The sequence below is a fragment of the Thamnophis elegans genome, chromosome 1 (assembly GCF_009769535.1).
Source record: "Thamnophis elegans isolate rThaEle1 chromosome 1, rThaEle1.pri, whole genome shotgun sequence".
NCBI classification, from domain to species: domain Eukaryota; kingdom Metazoa; phylum Chordata; class Lepidosauria; order Squamata; family Colubridae; genus Thamnophis; species Thamnophis elegans.
This window is the reverse complement of record NC_045541.1, coordinates 22,049,271-22,071,597: the sequence shown is the minus strand read 5'-3', so window position 1 is coordinate 22,071,597 and position 22,327 is coordinate 22,049,271. Positions and strand designations below refer to the sequence as shown.

The following is a 22,327-nucleotide window of genomic DNA, read 5'->3' as shown; positions in this document are numbered from 1 at the left end:
CAGCGGTTCAAATCTCACCGGCTCAGGGTTGACTCAGCCTTCCATCCTTCCGAGGTGGGTAAAATGAGGACCCGGATTGTTGGGGGCAATATGCTGACTCTCTGTAAACCGCTTAGAGAGGGCTGAAAGCCCTATGAAGCGGTATATAAGTCTACTGCTATTGCTATTGCTATATTCTTAAGTAATTTTCATCATTTTTTATTTTAATTCCATTCATTCTGATGACTCCTGATTTTATCTACCGTACTTCATCCACTTCTCTCATATTTAAAAATTTCCATCTTAATTGCCAAGCAGTGTCTTGGCATATTTTTAGTCTTAATTATTCCTTGCTTTCTCCAACTACAATCCTTGCAATTCTATTTCTCCTATACTCATTGCAAATTCCCACAACCTTTCATCATAAGAAGTGAAATCAATCATGCTTTTAAATGTATATACATTCTTTGCTATGTCAATATATGAATAGACATGCTTATATCATACAACTTTTTAAAAAAGAGACATTTTCTAAGCAGATACTGACCACTTGACATAACCTCATAATTTTCATCCATTCTTGCTCATCAAGATGTCCAATCACTTTTCCAGCTATCTGTCATTACATTCTCATCCATCTGTTCATGTTCACATAACAAAATAATTTATTTTCTGGGATCAAGCTCAATCATAATGTTGCCTTTTTTTTTTCAGGATTATCTCTGATTTTCCATTAGCACGATTACTGGAGAACAAGATATAACTAACAATTTATATATTCCTGCTTTCATACACCCCAACAATCTAGATAATATCTATTCATACTACTCTTTTATGCCCCATACAATACTTTCATGTACATCAATCTCATAAGTTGAAATCACCTTTGAATCTTTTACCAGCATTCTTCGTCTTAGTTTCAGACATATAAAATATTTTTTTTATTTTTTTCAGGCTCTTTATTTTTTATTTTTCCTGCATGTTACAATCCTAATTATGCAATGGTCACAACATAGAGCCGTGAATATCCACTTTCTTTGCCCATCAGGACTTGGGCACTTCAATATTTCACACAATGCTTTTATAAGAAAGGGCAAGGGTTAACTAGGTTACCAGCCTTAGACCCACATGCAGAATTCTGTGATAATTATAAAGACAATGGCTGGTGTAGCACCTTTGGGTCAGTATATCAATCACTCCTATAAAGTTGTTTTCCCTTTCAAAATAATTAATGTGTCATTCTAAATATATTATTTACTACAAATATAACTTCATTAAATGATTTTAAAAACCTAAACGCATTAGCTGCAAGTTGATAGTAATGCTAAAATAAAGAGCAAAGTGTTCATGATAATGGTACATACACCGAGCCACGTGTCTTCCCGCCCTCCGCCAGATGATTATTTATTGCATCCTTAAAACAATTCAATGGGCTACCATGTGATTTGTTCTTCAATAAGTCTTTTATTCTGTTTTTAGTTTTTCAAGTTCTCATATTGCATCAGAGCATATAACTGCTTGGGCAAATCTAAGAAAAGGAAATATCCAAAGAAACGGCTTAAAAAAGGATTCAAAATCTATGAAACATAGTGCTTTAGCTAAGGGTGCCCTAAACAATTTTTTTTCTGTTAACTCAGGTGCACTGTAGTTATTCCAATCATATGACCAGTACAATCACATTGTATTAATACTGACTAGAACTCTTAATTTTTCTGTTAAACAACTATACAGTTATGTGTTGTGAACTGAATCCAGAGCCAGAAATCATCCTTACAATCTGAGTACAAGTGGCACTGGACTCATGGATAATACCTTTTCTATGATTTTACTCTTTTCCAAAAACAAGTCAACATAATATACAATACCTCAGTTTACATATTAACAATAGCTTTGTGAGGATACTTTGAAGAAAAAAACGATTGGATCTGAATTTTACTGTCTTCCAAACTATAATCTAATTTTAACCAGAAATCTAGGGAGGAGGAGGAGGAGGAGGAGGAGGAGGAGGAGGAGGAGGATAGAAAAATGAAGCCATTTTTTATGACATCAGTGCTTTATTTATCTTGGCATTAAGCACTACACCATGTCCTTAACTTCAGGACTAAGTCTTGAATCAACAAGGATCATGTCTAGGCTTGTCCTATTGCAAACCAAAAAAAAAAACCTCCGTCAATTTCTAAAGAGATTTGAATCTATTGGACAGCAATGCTGTAGGTAACAATAAGGTTTTTTAAAAAAAAATGTTCTCTCCTTCCCTCCTTTTTCAGAAGATTGCCTAATCTTCCACAGTACTTTTAATGGCACAGCAGGCTGCAAGGAAAAGGAAGAATTATAAGGAATGCTGCATTCTTCTTTCATTGTGAATAATCTCTACTCACAGCTAGCTAGTGTTCAACTCAAATAAGATTATTGACATAATTCTTGATATAAAATGCCTTTGCTCCAGCATGAAATAATCACTGCTTCTTCATTTCCATGGAGATTTTTAATCATCCAGGTGTATCGTGTTCCCCCCAAAATAAGACAGGATCTTATTTTCTTTTGACCCTCCCAAAATAAGCGCTTGGCCTTATTTTCGGGGAGGTTTTATTATTTTTGAGATGCAGGAGGCAGCACCTCATGGCTGCTGTTGTGTTGCAATATTTTCGGGGAGGGTTTATTTTCAGGGGAGGGCTTATGTTAGCTCATGTGCTCAAAAGCCAGGTAGGTCTTATTATCCAGATAGGTCTTATTTTCGGGGAAACATGGTAGTTGTCTCAAAGCGCTTTTTCAAAGTTATTTTCCTTGTCACAACTGAAGAAGCTTCTTGGATAAGAAGTGAAAAGTCTGCTTCTTTCTCAAGGAAAAAAAATCAGTCCAGTTGCCCTTTGAAAATGCACCTTTGAGATAGTAAAGAGACACCTTCCCCAACAGGCTCAGTTGTAAACAGCTCTCTTTTTAGAAATTAAATACTGACTGGCATTTGTCATTAAATCAATTCTTACATACTTTATCTGATTCTGTTCCAAGCCACATGAATAGCTTGGTTTGAATTTATAAAAGGCAATTTTAATAAGATAAATGTAACGGTTAAACAGCTCACATTAAGTTATCATCTGGACCCCAATAGAATTATAGCAATAGCAGTAGCAGTTAGACTTATATACCACTTCATAGGGCTTTTAGCCCTCTCTAAGCGGTTTACAGAGTCAGCACATTGCCCCCACAGTCTGGGTCCTCATTTCACCCACCTCGGAAGGATGGAAGGCTGAGTTAACCTTGAGCCGATGAAATTAGAACTGCTGAACTGCAGATAACAGTCAGCTGAAGTGGCTTGCAGTACTGCACCCTATTTGCCTTTTAGGTTTATGTATTAACATGTTACACTGAGATAGACAATTACTTGTTTTATGTGAAAGTTTTGTGGTTGTATTGAAAAGTCTGACTATAGCTTTTTACCAAACATATTTGTATTAGATAAACAACCCCACATTTAGCATTGTGTAATAGCTATGCGAGAAATACTTCCTGCCATTACATATTTGCAACAGGCTTTAAAAATAAATTAACTATAGGTTAGGCAATCTGTACAAAATAATATGTAGTGAAGTTTGTGAATGGGAAGAAAAGACTTTTCAGTGCCCTGCCATTGATCCTAACTGATACACTTACTGTCAAAAGAGAAAAATTATATACATGGAGGATTAGAAATTTTTGGTATTAAATATTATGGATGTTTAGCTAAAACAGGATATGAGGACTTAATGTTAATGGAGGATTTTATAAATAAGTAAATGAAATGCCAACATGTGGTCATGAATCGAATCTTGGTATATTTAAGGATGAAGGATGTTTAAATAACTGTAGTCAAATAAAAGTGGAAGTATGATGATGTTAATATAGTAAATATTTGAGTTAAGACATTTGAATTCATATGAATTATACTTGATGACGGTGGAAGAGATGCACAAAAAGCTTTTTGTAACCAGCTGATATACTTTTTTACAACATGTTTGTTGTGGGTTTTTTTGTTTTTGTTTTTATTGTTGTGTGTATCAAATATATAAGTATATATACAACAGAGAGATACAAAGTGTGTCTGTGGGGGGAAATACAGTTAGGATAGATTAGCAAAGGTAAGGGAATAAGAAATGATACTAAATTATGTCTGGGTTGGCGGAAGTACCATCCCAAGGAAACATAAACTGAGATTTAAAATAGACACACCAACAACAATAGAAAAAGAAAGGGAGAGAGGGGGAGAGAATGAAAGGAAGACGGGGGAAAGAAGAAAGAGGTAAGGAGAGGAGGATGGAAAGGAGAGAGAGGAGGAGAGAGGATAGAAAGGGGAAGAAGAAGAGCAGGAGTAGGAGAAAGGTACGGGAAGAAGGAAGAGGAAGGAGAGGAAGAAGGAGGAAAGTAGAGAAGGGAGGGAGGGGGAAAGGAAAGGGAAAGGAAGATGGAAGGGAGAGAAAAGGAAGGAGAGAGGGTAGGAAGGGAAAGAGGAAGAGCAGGAGCAAAGGAGAGGTAAGGGAAGAAGGAAGGGGAAGGAGAGGAAGAAGGAGGAAAGTAGAGAAGGGAGGGAGGAGGGAGGGAGGAGGGAGAAAGGAAAGGAAAGGGAAAGGAAGATGGAAGGGAGAGAAAAGGAAGGAGAGAGGGTAGGAAGGGAAAGAGGAAGAGCAGGAGCAAAGGAGAGGTAAGGGAAGAAGGAAGGGGAAGGAGAGGAGGAAGGAAGAAAGTAGAGAAGGGAGAGAGGGTGAAAAGAAAGAGGTAAGGAGAGGAGGATGGAAGGGAGAGAAAGAGGAGGAGAGAGGGTAGGAAGGGGAAGAGGAAGAGCAGGAGTAGGAGAAAGGTACAGGAAGAAGGAAGGGAAAGGAGAGGAGGAAGGAAGAAAGTAGAGAAGGGAGGGAAGGAGAAAAGAAAGGGAAAATAAGTGGTGTTACAACAGGAGGAAGGGATGGTAAACAAAGCAACCCAAACTGTATATTATAACCTATTAAATGAAATAATAAATGTATAAGAATGATGTTAAAACACTTGTAACCAAACGACATGCTGTATGTGATGATGGGGCTGTTGTTTTTTTTGTTTTTTTTTATTTTGTTTTTTTCCTGTTTTTTAATTGTTGTGTGTATGTGTTGTCTATGTAATAAAAATAAAAATAAAATTAAAAAAAGAGAAAAATCCTCTGAATTGTGACTCTTAAAAACTACCCAGTCAGCTTCAGAAATTAATTTTAGAAGAAAAATTAAAAGAAGGCAAGCCTACTTCTCCCAAATCTACAAAGAACAATGCAGGAAACAGGTACGTCTAGTTTAATGAAAAGAAGGACTAAGGGAGACATGATAGCAGTGTTCCAATATCTCAGGGGCTGCCACAAAGAGGAGGGAGCAAAGCTATTCTCCAAAACGTCTGAATGCAGGACAAGAAGCAATGGGTAGGAACTAATCAGGGAGAGAAGCAACCTAGAACTAAGAAGAAATTTCCTGACAGTTGGAACAATTAATCAATGGAACAACTTGCCTCCAGAGGTTGTGGTTAATAGCAATAGCAACAGCAACAGCACTTAGACATATACCGCTTTATAGTGATTTTCCAGCCCTCTAAGCGGTTTTACAGAGTCAGCATATTCCTCCCAACAATCTGGGTCCTCATTTTACCCACCTTGGAAGGATGGAAGACTGAGTCAACCTTGAGCCTGGTGAGATTGATCTGCCATACCGCATCTAGCAGTCAGCTGAAGTAGCCTGCAATACTGCACTCTAACCACTGCGCCACCTCATCTCTAGTTAATCCAACATTGGAGGTTTTTAAGAAGAGATTGGAAAATAATTTGTTTGAAATGGTATAGTGTTTCCTCCTTAAGTAGAGGGTGGACTAGAAGACCTCTAAGGTCCCTTCCAACTCTGTCATTCTGTTAAATCTAAAAGAAACTATTATGGAACTAAGTTTGAGTTATGACTCTTCCTAGATGATAAGCAGGGTAGGTTTTTACTTCACTACTGTGGAGAAAGTCAAATCTGAAAGCTATGCATGTACTATTTTTGGTCATTAGACTGGGAGCTTTTTTTCCCTTTCTTGCTATTGTTGCCCAACACTGATACAACCTGAAACATGCGACTAAGACATCTTAAAATGACACAGGCAAAAAAACTTTAGGAAATTGGATTACAAATACTACAATCCTATCCCTACCAACAAAACAGAAATTCCTTCTGAACATAAATATATTAGGATGGTGTCAAAAGCCTTCCAGAACTGAGGTGGCACGGTGGTTGGAGTGCAGTACTGCAGGCTACTTCCGCTGACTGCTAACTGCAGTTTGGCAGTTCAAATTTCACCGGCTCAAGGTGGACTCAGCCTTCCACCCTTCCAAGGTGGATAAAATGAGGACCAATATGCTGACTCTGTAAACTACTTAGAGGGGGGCTGTAAAACACCGTGAAGCGGTATATGAGTCTAAGTCCTATTGCTATAAAGGAAACTAGCTTTTGGCCAAATTTAGCTCTCCTGAATTCCACGGGATCTGCTTTTCTAGTTACTCAATGTAATCCAACTTTTCTTTTTATCATTACATCTGCTGAAAAACAGTATTTAATTTTATAGAAACCATTGAGACAGCTTCAAGTCCAAATATTATAGCTTTCAGGATTATTGTGGCAGCTGTTACATTATTATTTCTATTACTATTCATCAGATTCAAGTCATGAAGAAAAAAAATATCTCTCCTAATTTCTCAACCAATAAAGGACACTGCCAATTAAATTATCTCTGTTTAAGAACTGCATTTTACTCTGTCCATATTTTAAAAAATCATTTTGCACATAGCAGCCATTATATGTAGAAAATACATCTGCTTCCAGACAAATGATTCAAGTTACTATTTTATCATGCTTATGTATGTTTAGGAATCTAATTTACACTAAGAAAACTATCTGATTAGACTGATTTATGTATAAGAATTGTGAATGATAGTCAAAATCTTGTGACATCCATCACGTTTTAGTGCCAGATCCATAAATGCCTAGGCCAGGACAACACAAAACAAATGGTTTGGTTAGAATAGCCAGAACATCATATTCCTACGGTGTGTTATTAAAGTACACCTTACAGCTGAATTCTAGAAGTTGTGATGAACCTCCAGGAACAATTCATGTATCCATGCATCCTTGAAAGTAGACACAAATTTGGGTACTATGCTTCATATTCCATTTGCTTGTCAAAACGGAAGCAAAATACACCCATATTCATATGATGTAAACATATGGAAAGTCCCTTCCTTGTACACCCACACAAAATCCCTAAACCAGTAATACCTTCTCCTCTTCTTCTGTTTATTTTTCATCCCCTCAAACTGAAATATCTATACCATTTATCTTTCATAGCACACTGCCCATGGACCTCTCAGAGCACATCTTTGGATAAAAACAGCTACCTTCAAAGAAGCAGGTACTGCACAAATAAGTAATCAAAGCTACCTTATTCAATTATGCAAATGTATTTACAACAAAGTTCTTTTCCACCGTTTTCATTCTTTTCTTTTTAAATTGTCAATCAAGTTGTAATTTGAGGGAAGGTGGGATGCCATGTACAACTATTATGTATCTCATATATCTCCGCTAGAAAAAAAATTACTTAAGTGCTACTTCGGTGTTCATTTAAGTACATGCTAAGAGAATAAACACTAATGTTTTGATAAGATCTTCAGGAGGCAAAGTAGGTGCAGTGGTGATACCGGGAGACCCAATTACATTCAGTACTGTGGGATAGCAATAGCACTTAGACTTATATACCGATGTACAGTGCTTTACAGTCCTCTCTAAGTGGTTTAGAGTCAGCATATTGTCCCCAACAATCTGGGTCCTCATTTTACCCACCTCGGAAGGATGGAAGGCTGAGTCAATCTTGAGCCTGGTGAGATTCGATCTGCCAAATTGCAGGCAGTCGGCAGGCAGCAAAAGTATCCTGCAGTACTGCATTCTAATCACTGTGCCACCATGGCTCATATCGTTGGTGCTCTCTGAGCATGGTAGTCTTCTTGCAGATGTTTCATTACCAAACTAGTAACACCATTAGTGCATATATTCAGTATTGTCACCTTCATTATTTAATGCTCCAAATAGAAAAATAAATCATCTACAACCCTCCCTATGCAGCGGTGCACGGGGTATGCATTACAGTTCAAAACTACCAGTTAGTTTTGGTTGGTTAAAATGTTTAACTATCCTTAATTATTTATAAATATTAGATATTTAAACAAATCCATAGAGTCTTACCAACATCAGAAGCAAAAGGGCCACCAAGAATATTATTAGTGGTGGATCCAATTTAGCCCTTTCTCCATATTTATATCTAGCTTTCAATGTCCTTGTTCAGCTCTTCAAAAACCTGCAGAACTAGAATGACCAGAGACAACGGTTGGACAAAGTTATGATCTACATCTCCTGACAACTCTTATCTCTCTGTGACTACATGCAGTGACAAGTTTTACAAGGCACTTCCCCTCAATTCTTGTGGTTGTCTACTAACAAGTAGGACCTCAGGGAGGAAGCACTGGATTGCACAATCCACAGACGTTCTTGGAAAAGGTTGCTACCCACACTCAACCCTGCTCAACTCTAGCTTCTCACATGGGTTAACAGCAATCACCCACAAGGATTGGGTAACTTGCCAATGTCAGATGGTTTAATCTGGGGAAAACCCTGTTACAACTAACAAAGAAAAACCAGAGGAACTTGAGAAATTGAACTTCCTCTTATTTAAATTAACAGGGAGAAACATCCCAAGTCAGGCAAATCAGCTTCTCACCTCCAAAAGGCAGAAGAGATAGAGCAAAAATGTCATACTTCAACTAGCATTTAAAAAAAAATCCATTAATTTGTAATAAACTTTCTTTTCCATGAACTTTGTTTCCAACAGGCTGGGAAGCACAAATGAATGATGTCTGACTATTCTTTCTGGTCAACTGCATACACAATATAGGCATTATTTCCAGAAATAATTAAGTCTAATTTTAATGCTCCTAACCAACATTTATATGAAATCCTTTCCCAATCAGGTACATTCTGATCACTATGTGTGCAAATGTTTGTGCACATGTGTAAAGTCATTTCAAGCTTCAAACTGTTCTAAAGGTTTTTTTAAAAACACACCACACACACACACCACACACGCACGCACACACACAGAAAGAGATTCCTTTGGAATGGAATGTGGCAGTTGGGGCCAAAATAAAGTTTAACTAGGATATTAATCTATATCTACTTTTCACTTGGACTGCACTGTTCTAACCCAACCTATAAAGTTAATAATTGTCGCAACCAATTTCTGCTTAGAACTGTGCAACACTAAGGCCTTATCTGCACACTACCCAACATGAAAGCAATCCTGAATGTAATACAATCTCTCACAAAACGTCAGAAAAAAAGGCTATGCAGCTTATACCTCGACAACTGAGCCCAAATTTTTTGTTGCTAAGCGAAACATTTGCTAAGTGTACTTTCTCCCATTTTATGACCTTTCTTGTTACAGTTGTTAAGTGAATCACTGCAGCTGTTAAGCTAGAAACACGGTTGTTAAATGAATCTGGATTCCCCACTAACGTTGCTTGTCAGAAGGTTGACAAAGGTGATCATGCAGTTGCGGGACACTGCAACCGTCATAAATATGAGCCAGTTGCCAAACGCCTAAATTTTGATCATGTGGGGATGATGCACTTAAATGTGAAAAGCGGTCAGAAGTCACTTTTTTCAGTGCTGTTGTAACTCCGAACAGTCACTAAATGAACTGACGTACATCAAGGATTACGTATAAAGGCACATACAAAAATGTGTCCAAGCTTCTCTACTTTGTCATTTGGCAACCTTGCTCTTCAAGAACCTGTCTCACAAATGTATCCCTTTTCTCAACAAATGAGTGCATGTGACGGTTCACTGACAAATGCGCGCACGGCAAAAGCACACCGACAAAACCGCTGCGAGAAAGCCGTGACGTCAAAATCGCGCCCACAACAGCGCACCAACAACAGCGCGCCAACAAACAATGCGAAAACAAGGTAATAACCCTAACCCTAACCTTAACCCTAATCGCGCTTTTGTGGGCACGGTTTTGACATCGCGGCTTTCTCGCCACGGTTTTGTTGGTGCGCTTTTGTCGTGCGCGCATTTGTCGGGTCACGCATGTGACAACTTCGCCTGTTTCCTTACATATGCATTGGTCTACATGCACTTGATCCAGCCAAAGAAAACTGTCTTAATGTCTATGGATTAAAAATAATTACCTGTGAGGGGTCATTTTTTGCTTGTTTTTGCCATCCCCAGCCCCCAGGAGCACTACAAGCCTCCTAAACTCTCTGTATGCCTCGTTTTTCACAAAAAAACAGGGCATGCAGAGGGTTTGGGAGGCTTGCAGAATGCTCCTGGAGGCCAGGGTGGGCAAAAACTTTTTTTTAAAAATTTACCTCTTCAAAATCTTATTGCGTCTTATACTCCGGTGTGTCTTATAGTCCAAAAATTATGGTAAGTTTGTTAGATCTTCTAGTCCTATTCTCACTGTCCTCTCATTCCCATCCAGGTCTAGAGCAGAGTTCCCCAACCTTTCTGGGTTGGCGGCCTGGAGTGAGGAAAGGGGGAGAAATAGGGGATAGTTTTGTGGCAGGGGCAGGCACGTGCACATGCATGAATACCCATGGCTCACTCAAGCGGGGGCCCGAGCGCCCACACTAATGGGCTGGGAGTGCTCGCATGAGTGAGGTTGCAAGTGCCTATGCAACAGAGTACCACATACATGTACACCAGCCAGCTACTCACACAGCCCAGTGGCCAATAGGCCACGGCCCAGTAGTGGGCCGCAGGTTGGACACAAACATTTTTTAATGGAGCACCTCCAAGTCTCCACAAGTAAAGCAGATCTCTATTTCAAGAACTCATCCCAAGTAGAGACTGGCAAACAAAAAATGAAAAACGGAAGGACCAGCCCATCCAACCTCTTTCCCTTCTGAAACTACAATAGCAGCATCTCTGCTTTCTTTCCACACAGTTGTTTACATGATTGGACCGCCTGACCACTCCCTAACTTTCAACACCAACTTCCCTGCCTTGGTGGGTAAGTACTTGATTAGAAACCTTCTTCCTTCTGGGTAAATATTAAACCTTCTGCGTTCACACATGCTACCTAGCCATGGTTTTTGACATAGCTTAACCCACCTTGGGAGCTTATGGACTAATGTGCCCTGTGAACCAAGCAAGGCAGCAGACTTAAACAAGCATAGTCCAATGTGCAAACGGAAGGCGGGAGGGAAGGTTGTATAATAGGAAATGGCCAAAGGAAAATTTTTCCACTCTCTCCTCTCCAGCGGCTTCTTCCACTCTTGCAAGTCTGTATCTGAAAGCCGGTGGTTGGAAAGCAAAGTGGGCTGCGAATCTGTGGGGTGGAAAAGCATTAAGAAGTCTCTTATACTGATGCTGCCTCATTCCAAATCACCCACTCCTCACAATGGTTGAGGGTTTACTTGCAAAAGTTTATTCCGGGGAACTTCTTTGTGTAGGTTTATAATTCAGCATTTTTTTAAATCTCCAATCTCATCCATGTTATCTTCATTTTCATTCCCCACAGTAGGACTAGCCCACATTGGCCTTGCAGCAGATAAATTCAAAATGCCAAGAACTGCACAGGCTCACCCATCGGAAACCACAGAAAATAAACCACACTGAATACGCAACCATTCAGTTATCTTCCTTTTGTAACAGAATGGGACATTATCTGCAATCACCGGCACTGTACAGGCAGGCAGGCCTGCTTCTTTTAAACAACTACGATTGGGACCAGCAACACAGTTATTAAGTGAAACAGTTGCCAAGTGAAACCACAAGTGCTTTTATAATCTTTCTTCAGCTTTCCTTCGATTTGCAGTTTTATATGGAGATCATATATGCAAGGATTGGTCACAAGGTTACTTTTTGACACTGTTGTGCGAACTGTTTCTGTACGAGGTAGTCACTATATGAGGATTACCTGTACAGTTCAAGGAAGTTGCAATTGAGACCTTTCTGATGAAAAAGAGAATCATTTTCTCCAATAATTTGACGTGAATAAATAGGATAGAGTATAGAGTATAGAGTATAGAGTATAGAAGTTTATTTGTATGCCGCCCTTTTCCCTGGGGGGACTCAGGGCGGCTCACAACCCAAAAGGGAGGGGGAGACAAACTTTTAACATAAAGACAATACATAATTAAAAACACAACATTCATACCATTCGGGCGGGTTACAGTCTTAGCCCCAGGCCTGACGGGATAGCCAGATTCTGAGGGCTGTGCGGAAGGTCTGGAGGGTGGTGAGGGTACGAATCTCCACGGGGAGATTGTTCCATAGGGTCGGAGATACCACCGAGAAGGCTCTCCTCCGCGTAGTTGCCAGTCGGCATTGACCGGCAGATGGAACTCGGAGGAGGCCTAATCGATGAGATCTAATAGGTCGCGTGGAGGTAATTGGCAGTAGGCGGATATATATGTTCCCTTTCTTTCTTTCTTTCTTTCTTTCTTTCTTTCTTTTTCTTTCTGTTTTCCCTCCCTATTCCTTCTGTATTTTGTCTATGAATAAGAGAGCGACCATTAAGAGCAAGAGGGGTGCTCTCAATATTTTGAGAACTGACACATGAAAACAACGTTCTGTTTCTGCCCTCCAACAATAATTATTTTGTGATTGGACCCATTGTATCATGCTATGTTACCTAACATCTCTTGCTAAGTAAAAAGCAAATCTAAGTGATCTTAGAAGTGATTGATAATTGAATATTTTGTGCGATGTATTTTTATATGGAAAAATATTTTAATTATACAAGTATAAGTATAATCTTTATTGTCATTGTACTTAAATACAACGAAATTGGTTCAGAAACTTTTTTTTTAAACTATTCCTTTAATTAACAAGAAAAAAATTTATTTCCTCTATTCTGTTTGATTTCTGATAACAAAAGTTGCTGTATTAGAAGCAAGCTAATATCTTCAATGCAAAAGTCAGTTCAAAATATAGGTTACAACTGCAATCTTTTATCTTGGCATACCTCTCTTCTAGAGTTCGTATTTGAAAAGGCACATTCCAAAAACAAAGCTGCCTTTGGGGAAAAGAAATGATTGCACAACTCTCGATATTGTTCTGCTACTCAGAACACAAAGTTTGCACGCTAAAGAACAAAAAAGGGCCATTTTAGGGAAGCTACGACTAACAACATTTTTAAAATCCAGACTTGTGCTATTATAAAAACTTCAGTGCCATTAATTAAAGCAAACACACAAAATCAGGGGATGTATGAGTGGGAATAAATTTATAGGTCACCGGTCAAGCTGCTAATCAGGGGATGAACACGCTACAGAGAGAACTCACTTACAGACCACAATTGGGACCAGCAACTTGGTCACTAAGTGACACAATGGTGAATTTGAAATATAAGGCGTCCATGCTTACGTTCACTGGTGGGTTTCCATTTTGTTTACTACCGGTTTGTTCGTGTGCACATGCACACTCGCACAAGCGCAGAAGGTTCTGCACATGCACAGAAGCATCCAGGCAGGTGGGTGGAGCTTCCCACCGCCGCTACCAGTTCATCCGATCCGGCCAAACTGGGAGCAACCCACCACTGTTTGAGTTCTGTATGGTCATAACCCTATTTTTCAGCACTGTCCTTACTTCAAATGGTCACTAAATGAACAATCTGCAAGTGGGGATATTTACATTTCCTCAAGAGAGGTAGACATCCCAATCAACTTTGGAAACCGCTAGCTTTTTCTCATCTTTCTAATTTGTTATATAGCCACCCAAAATTACTTCTTGTGAGATGGGAAGCTTTATAGTTTTCAAAAATAAAATAAAGCAAAATAAAACTGTTCCACTGCTTACCATTCTTATCATTAAGAAATTCCTCGTAATATTCAATTGGACTCTTCTTTCTCCTTACATTTAATCTGTTAATCCATATTTTGCTCTTACTTTCAACAAAGAACAGATTCATCTCTTCTTGCATCTAGCAGCTTTTTAGTTAGAATATACAACCACAGCGTTGGAATGGACCTTGGAAGTCTTCTATTCCAAACCCCTGCTCAGGCAGGAAACCCTACTATACATGTGAATACCCGTGTTAATTGTACACTACTCTATGCCTTATTTTATGTGAGATCCTTTGGCTATTTCCCATAGAGTTGGTTTCCAAACCACTTTCGAACCTCTCTCTTTCTTTCAAAGTGCAATGCCCTGAATCACAGTATTGCAAGAGTGATTTAACCTCAGAGATCTTTGCAATGCTTACATTCTGCAATGTGGGCACAATGCTTCTTTTACTAAAGCTCAATTTTGTAGCTGCTATAACCAACTGCTTGATCAAATTCAGCTGATCTGTAAGATCCTTCTCATACATATAACCCACTAAGCCACAATTCCGAAACTATGCATTTATCATCTTGCCTTTTTCAGAGTTAACATCTTCCATTGGCTTTTCGCCCAAAGTTCAAATTTCTGAGGTAATTTCAAATTGTGATTTTTGTCCTCTATTAGTCAATACCTAGTTTATCCTCGACGGTATTAGCTAATAACTAGTTTAGTGTAATCAGTTCATTTGATAAGCTTCATTTCTATTCCATCATCTGGATCATTTCTAAATATGTCAACTCACAATTCAATATTTAGTTCTGGATAATGCACACCTATTTATAAAGTCTCTTTGGAGCAGTTATCCAATCAGATGAAAATTCACTAGATCAAAACATGGTTTACTCCACATTTATCCATTATAGCCACAAAGGTTATCAGGAAAAAATCTGTCACATGTTTTACTCTGTTCAGGTTATACTACCTCCATTGCATTCCCTTTGTCTACCAAATTAGCCACTCCATCTTAAGAAGAGATTAGTCTAACAGTATTGGTGACATTTTCTCCCTTAAGTGTTCACAGACATGCTGTTTGACCATCTGTTCTAGCCCCATGCTCAGTATAGATTTTAAATAATTTGTAGTTCTGGATTCCACCCACCCCTTTCCTTTTTTGGTATTGTGTTTACTGTTCTCCATTCTTCTGACATCTCACTAGTTCTCCAGGTCTGTTCCCACAGTTGGTGGGAAAAGCGAAACAAGAGACAATGCAAATTGGGAGAACATTTTGCATCCCTTTTATCAAAGTGTAGTGCTCTACCTTAGCCATAATTTTATTTCAGGTTTGGATATTAATTTTGCTGTTTGAAAATGTAATTAGTCTATTGTCAAAGGTTAATGGGCAACTTCCTCCTTCAACAAACCATGGTTGATATAATTTAGTATAATGTACTTGATAAATTCTAACCTTCTCAGTGGACATGTTCAGCCAAAACCAAACAAATCTTTTTTGATTCAGTCTAATGTGTGAATGTAGCTACTATAGTTTAAAGTCACAGTAGTAATATTCTGTTCACCCAGGACATAGTCCTGTTTTCAGGGCCAAAATTCATGCCATTTCTTTTCTGCATACAGGAAATTTTCCACAATTTTATTTACCCTACCAGCCAATGTAACACTGTGATGCAATCAAATAGTTTTACAGTCTTAAGTTTATTTCTGTTCTGCACAAAGCATCTACACCACCCTATACAAACTGGACATAACTTATTTTTTTATGCCTTCAAGTCAATGTTGACTCCTGGCAACTGCCTAACTTCCATAAGAATCCAAAAATGAGCATATAAACCCAAGTGTTTCAGCTTGTCTTGGCCTAGAGGATCAACTTCATGTGGGAATCTTCTGTTTTATAAAATTGCCACACAAAGAAAAGCCTCTCCTTTTGTATTTGTTACTTTTCTGAATGTCGTAACAAATATCCACAGCTTGGATAAAATAATGACTCTCAAAACTCCCAGGGCCCTATCAAAAATTAATCAGGCAAGTTATTTGCCTTGTGCAGTTACAACAAGTACAAGCTTAAGAAGATGTGTTATTTCCCACAAAGTTGATTTTTGGTGACTTCATGGACACACATCTAAGTTGGGATTGGTAGCAATGCAGAAGTGGTTTTCAGTTTTTCCAATTTCCCCATCCAACATGCAAAGTTGTGGTGTAGGTTCTAATTTCTAGCAAGAGCAAAATTTTGAGCCACAAAAGTTTGCTCAAGAGTTGCTGGTACAAAAAGGACAACCTGTAAACAGCACTGGGTACTATTCCTGAATTGAGGCAGGCAGGAGCAACTACTGAGATCTTAAATTTCATTGAAAACTTTGACATGCCTCAGAAAAGGTGACCACTCTTGCTACACGTCAATCCAATATTGTAAACCATAACTATTCAGTAGCCAGGAACCATATTCACCTAAATACGTCATGGCTATTCTTTTACCCAGTTTTATCTCTGTGCATAAAATTAATACATTTAGTATTCTTGTGAAACAGCAAAGCTATATATTACAAATGTCTTATGAAATTGTAACTTATCTCTCCTTATTTACCACCATACTTGGCTTCCCATGGAACAATTGAGAGTGACAATCTTTGTACTTAGAGGTAAGTAGATAATTAACACCACCATAGAACTGAAGGTCCAAGGCCAAGTCTTAAGAGACCAAATGCACAATGGGGTGGTGAGGGAGAAACACCAAGGTAATTTATTTACAAGTCTGTGTTTCCGTGTGTTTCTATGCTGGATGGATAATTCTGGGAGTTGAAAGTCTACAAGTCTTAAAGTTGCCAAGTTCGGGGACCCCTGCTTTAAACTGTAAATTAGTGATAGACCAAATTCTCTTTTATAGATTGTAAAAGTATAGAATAACAGAGTTGAAAGGGACTTTGGAGGTCTTCTAGTCTAACCCCCTTGCTACATGTACATCAGCCTTGTATTCAAGCTTTTTCCTATTTCATGATAATTTCACACACATGGTGTTCTGGATCCTCCAAATTAAATTCATTATAATTTAATAAAGCACAAGCATTAGTATGGAAAACCTCCTTTAATCATGCACATACATAACTCAGGACACATAAAAGTCACCAGGATTTGGGCCACGAAAGGCCTTTTTTCTCCTGCTCTTTGAAGGACTTTGAAATTGCGAATTGTCTAAAGATATTTAGCCCAACCTGTGGGCTAAAATTTACTATAGCATTGCTTGTTTCCATACTTGAGAATACAGAAGATAGAAAACACTACCCTATTCTTTTAAAAAGACCTCAATCTAGGGAAATAAGAATGATGTAAAAAAAAAATCCTTCTGTTCTTTCCTGAGCATCATATACCTATTTGCAGTCAGTCTGATTTTGGAAACGATGGGATATATTCAGTTTTAGGCTTAATGCTATAGAAGTATTCTTTAAGCACAGGTTTAGCAGTTGCATATTCCACATTGTATGCAAACGTTTAAGAAACTTTTAAAAGAATCTCAGAATTTAAGGCAAAATATCTCAAGGTTTATAGGGAGGGTTTTTTAAATAATGGTTTCACTTATTTGTATGTTTGATGCTTGACAACTGACATGAAACACACACACAGACCCTTTAAGGGTTCAGAGATTAGATCTGTTGTGATTTAAGGAAAGTTAATTTTAATTGGGTTACCTGTGTTTATAAAATATCTTTCCCAGGCAAGCAAGCAAGCAACACTTTCATCGCTTTGATGAGAAAGTACGTACAGGTAGTCCTCGACTTATAAAGTTCATTTAGTGACTGTTCAAAGTTACAACAGCACTGAAAAAGTGACTTATGACCTTTTTTCAGTTACAACCTATGTAGCATCCCCTGGTCATGTGATCAAAATTCAGATGCTCAGCAACTAGTTCATACTTATCACTGTTGTTCCGTTCCAAAGTCACACGATCACTTTTTACGACCTTCTGACAATCAAAATCAATGGGAAAACCAGTCACTTAACAAGCGGGTTACTAATTTATCAACTGCAGTGATTCACTTAACTATGGCAAGAAAGGTCATACAATGGGGAAAAACTCACTTAAATGTCTCAAAACAAAAAAAATGAGGTCAATTGTGGCCGTTAAGTCAAGAACTACCTATAATGCCATTTACTTCTCCAAGATTTAGTATCTGATGTTGCAGCATTTCTATGGCTGACTTAAAATTCTGTGGCTAGAAAAAAAGGGCGCAGATGACTTTTGCCAATTCCTCATCATCCTTCTTAGAAGTTTCCAAAATATTGAAAACAGCCTGCAGTGGGAAGTGGTAACATAAGGAATTTGGTGGCAACAGCAACAACAAACTTTTCTTCTGAGTTTCCTCTGATGAAGAAACTCTCATGGATCTCAATGAATGGAAGACACCCCGTGGAACCTGTGAATTTTTAAACTAAAATTTTAGAATATTTTGATTGAATTTTGAAGTATGTTTTTGCTTTTTTATAAGGCTCATCTATACTGATTTTATTTTAGATTAGTTTATCAGAAATCTTTTGGATAAACCTTTACTTCTCCTTATTTCTGACATTAGTGTTCCTCTTTGGGGAGACAACAGTTACATAACAGGACTTATGTCTGAGTAAACATGCAACGGGTTATAACAATTTAAAACTTATTTTACTGGGGGGGTGGGGAAAGCAGAGTATACTTTTTATTATGTTAAAACCATGTCAGTATTTGAAATAAATGTTTTGGATGTTTGTACATATACGGCAAAGCAGCACATCTATATTTCAAGTAAATTCTGACGTGAGAAAATACAACTTTAAACCCTTTTCTAGCCTTTGGGGTCTACAGACAATATATATCTGATTCCTGGCCCATTTCACAATGGCAAAATAAACTTCCATGTAGTATTTACAAAATGCTTACCTTTTTCCTGTTTTATGGTAATTTCATGGATAGGATAATCCAAATTAAACTCATTATAATTTAGTACATCACAATCATTCATATGGAAAAACAAAACAAAAAAGTTACCAGAATTTGGGCCACAACAAACCTTTTTTTTATTTCTTTCTTTCCTTCTTTTTTCTTTCTTTCTCTTTCCCTGTTACTCTCTCTCTCCCTCTCCTTTCCTCTCTCCCCCCTCCCTTTCTGCTCTTTGAAACACTTTGACATTGCAAATTGCCTAAAGATATTTAGCCCAAACCCTGTTTTTATCATCTTTTACCAGAAAGTTCCAGATTTTTTTTGGTGGGGGGGAACAAAAAATCCCAGAGCTGAAAGTGGGAAGAGCTCCGCTAGATCTAGGCTAAGTTCCCCCAGCACATTGTCACAAGTTGGCTATCAGAAGCAACGTTCATTATATAACACGGAAGAGGCGTTTACAATAAGACTTTCCCCGCTGTATTAACCCAGGAGTTAGAAAGGGCCAGCGATGGAGGAGAAGGGTAGCCATCGATAGCCCAGCCTTCCACGAGCGCGCCTACATTCACCACACAACAAGGCGAGAATTGATGTCCATCATCACAATACGGAAGACACCGCATTTCTATAAGTTGTGTAAACACTCAAAACGAACTCTTGCTTTGCGTCAAGCTTCCTGGAACCGCAGCCAACCTTGTCCTCAACCTTCACCTCTGCAGTTCTTTGGAAGCGGGGCGAGTGGGTGTCTTGCAAGCGGCACACTACACCTTAAGCATCCCAATTGCAGGTATCGCACAAACGAAGGACTGGAGATGGGGCAAACGCGTATTAAAATAACTTCCCGTCGGGGACCCGCTGCTTCATCCGCAGAAGGTGTGTGGGTGCTTCATCCCCTGCAGGTTTTTTAAGAAGAGACCCGACGGCCACTTGTACTTATACACAGGGTCTCCTGCTTTGAGCAGGGGGCTGGACTAGAAGACCTCTAAGGTCCCTTCCAGCTCTATTCTACAGTCACCATCCCCCTCTACGCAGTCCCAAGCCTTTCCCACTCCTTCAACTCGCCCCCACTCCTTATCTCGCCAACCAGACCGGCAGAGGCGCCGATGAGTCAGCGCGGTGCAACGTGATTGTTACATCACGAGAGGAGGGCGGGTCCTAGGCTGAAGCCAGAGTCCGGCGTTAGTTGCCTGAGGGCGGCCGGGGGGGGGGGAGGAAGAGTGGGCGGAACCTCTTCTGCTTAACGCGACCCAGTCTAGGTCCAATTTACTTCAGAGAAGTACATTCTCTTCTTAAACCGTCTCGCTCTCCCCCCCCCAAAAAAAAAAACAATCCCGCTCTTTGGAATGCTCCGCTGGGGGAAATGCCCGCCTCTCCTTTGCCGCCAGACAGTCCCCTGCCCGCGGGGGAGCTGGAATCTCACCTGCGGCATCTCGACTTCCATGGGGAACCGGGCGCCGGCCACGGCAGCAGCAGCGCAGCGTCTTTAAAACTCCCCGTTCCCAGACGCCTTGAGCTAGCTGCGGAGCGCGGCGATAGGAAGGCTCCGGATCGTCGGCCACCGCCCACTGAACTTCTCCGCACCCAGCCAGCCGCTTTCTCGGCCCTCCGTTCTTCCTACGTCCCAGAACTGCCGGGAAACCGCCGGCTGCCCCGCCCCGCTCCTCCCGAGCCACTGGCTGGCCTCGAGTGGGGGAAGGCAGCTTAGGAAGGAGGAGCCCCTCCTCTTTGGCGGAGACGAGGTCGCCGGAGCTGCCTGGCGGAGAGCAGGGAAGCCCCGCCGATTCCCCCCGTCTCGCCCGCTGGAAGGTCGCTTGGGTGACAGCTAGAGCCCCTCAGGTCCTTGGGGCCAGGCTGGACACCCCCCCTCCCTCCCGAGGAGATCGGAGAGGCGCGAGAAAGCGGCAGGACGCTGAGCTTGTCAATCAGAAAGGGAACAGAGGGTCGGACTAGACGACCTCTAAGGTTCCTTCCACCTCTCTTACTGTCTCAAGAAACGGACTGGAAAAGTGTGATGGGTGGGATTGAGACCGTCCAGACACCAGAAGGTTCAGGGATAAGTCAGCGGTTGCTGTTTGCAGCTGCTTTTCCTGGTTCCTCTCCTAAACGGGCAGAGGGGCAGCTCCTTGGGGGGGGGGGGCTCTGGCCCTTTTTTTTAGGCTTCCAGACATCAGTGAAAGGCGGCAGCCAGGTCTTGCCCACATGTCTTGCTTCTCTGCTCAGGCAGATTGTCACTGCACCGCGCCGCCCCCCCCCCTGCCCCGCTGAGATGAAGAAAGCCAGTTATGAAGAGAAATGAGGTTTTCTCTGATCCAACATTAAATTGGCTGCTTCACACTGAAGGGCATGGAGGCCTGAAAGATGCACCACTGCAAGGGCAAGTGAGCTGTCCACAAGAAATGGTGAAAAAAGTAAGGTTCTACATTTAGGCAAGAAAAGCAGAATGCACAGGTACAGTATATGTGGTACCAAGAAGCAATGGGTGGAAACTAATCAAGAAGAGAAGCAACTTAGAACTAAGGAGAGATTTCCCGACAGAACAATTAATCAGTGGAACAACTTGTCTCCAGAAGTTGTAAAAGCTCCAACACTGGACATTTTTAAGATGTTGGATATTCATTTGTCTGAAGTGGTGTAGGATTTCCTGCCTAAACAGAGGGTTGGACTAGAAGACCTCCAAGGTCCCTTTCAACTCTGTTATTCTATTCTAAAAGGCCACTCCAGGACTTGCTGGTGGCCTCTCCAGGCTGATAGGACTTTGGGCAGCTGATACTACTTTGCCTGGATGGACTTGAGCTTCTGAAAGAGCCAGTGGATGCAGATATTTGCTTCTCAAGCAGGTGCTGGTATCTCCTCCCATATAAATTGTACCTCCCTGTTCCTTAAAGCTGAAAGGTGTTTTTTTTTTTAAAAAGCACAACCTTTTGAAATGATGAGTTTCAAAATTAAACTGAACTGAACCAATGGTGTTCAATTTCCAGCCCTTCATATGGCTCTTTCTTTTTAAAGAGTTAGATGGGGTGAATGAGAGCCAGTTTGGTGCAAGTACCAGCCTAGAAACTAGAGAATTATAGTTCCACCTTAGGTATGAAGCCTGGTGGATTACTTGGGCCACTCAATCACTCTCAGCCCTAGAAAGCAAGCAATGGCAACCACTTCTGAAATCTTACCAAGCAAATTGCAGGGATTGGCTAGGCTACAAGGGATCCACACTAGAAGGTACCCAAAAAAGAGCCAGGGGGTGGGGATAAACCTATGCTCAAGGAGATATCAATAAATCTGTCCGGTCTTTTCATATTGTTTTAATGTGCCCAGAGTCAGTTGAAAGATGGGCAGTTATATAAATGTTATAAATAATTAACACAAATATTGTTTTAAATGCTTTTATGGTTTTTAGATTGTGCTTTTATTATTATTTATTGAATTTATATTGCCGCCTATTCACCCATTTGACTTTATGATGGTATAAGCCAGTGGTGGGATTCAAAATTTTTTACTTCTTGTTCTGTAAGTGTGGTGTGGGTGTGGCATGGCTTGATGGACATGGCAGGGAAAGGATGCAGTAAAATCTCCATTCCCACCCCAATCCAGTGGG

At 40.1% G+C, this 22,327-nt stretch overlaps 1 protein-coding gene across 2 annotated transcripts in view; it reads right to left on the bottom strand.

Moving 5' to 3' along the window:
- NFE2L2 (nuclear factor, erythroid 2 like 2) overlaps positions 1-20,412 on the bottom strand; it is a 28,531-nt gene extending 8,119 nt beyond the window's left edge. Inside the window, exon 1 of one of the 2 annotated variants that reach the window (XM_032238899.1) lies at positions 20,156-20,412. In XM_032238899.1, coding sequence (XP_032094790.1) covers positions 20,156-20,176 — 21 coding nt within the window. In that variant the 5' untranslated portion in view covers positions 20,177-20,412. Of the gene's footprint in view, positions 1-8,234; positions 8,402-20,155 lie in introns of those variants that run through there. The other variant, XM_032238907.1, reaches the window with a different exon arrangement.
- Between the last annotated feature and the right edge of the window lie 1,915 nt (positions 20,413-22,327).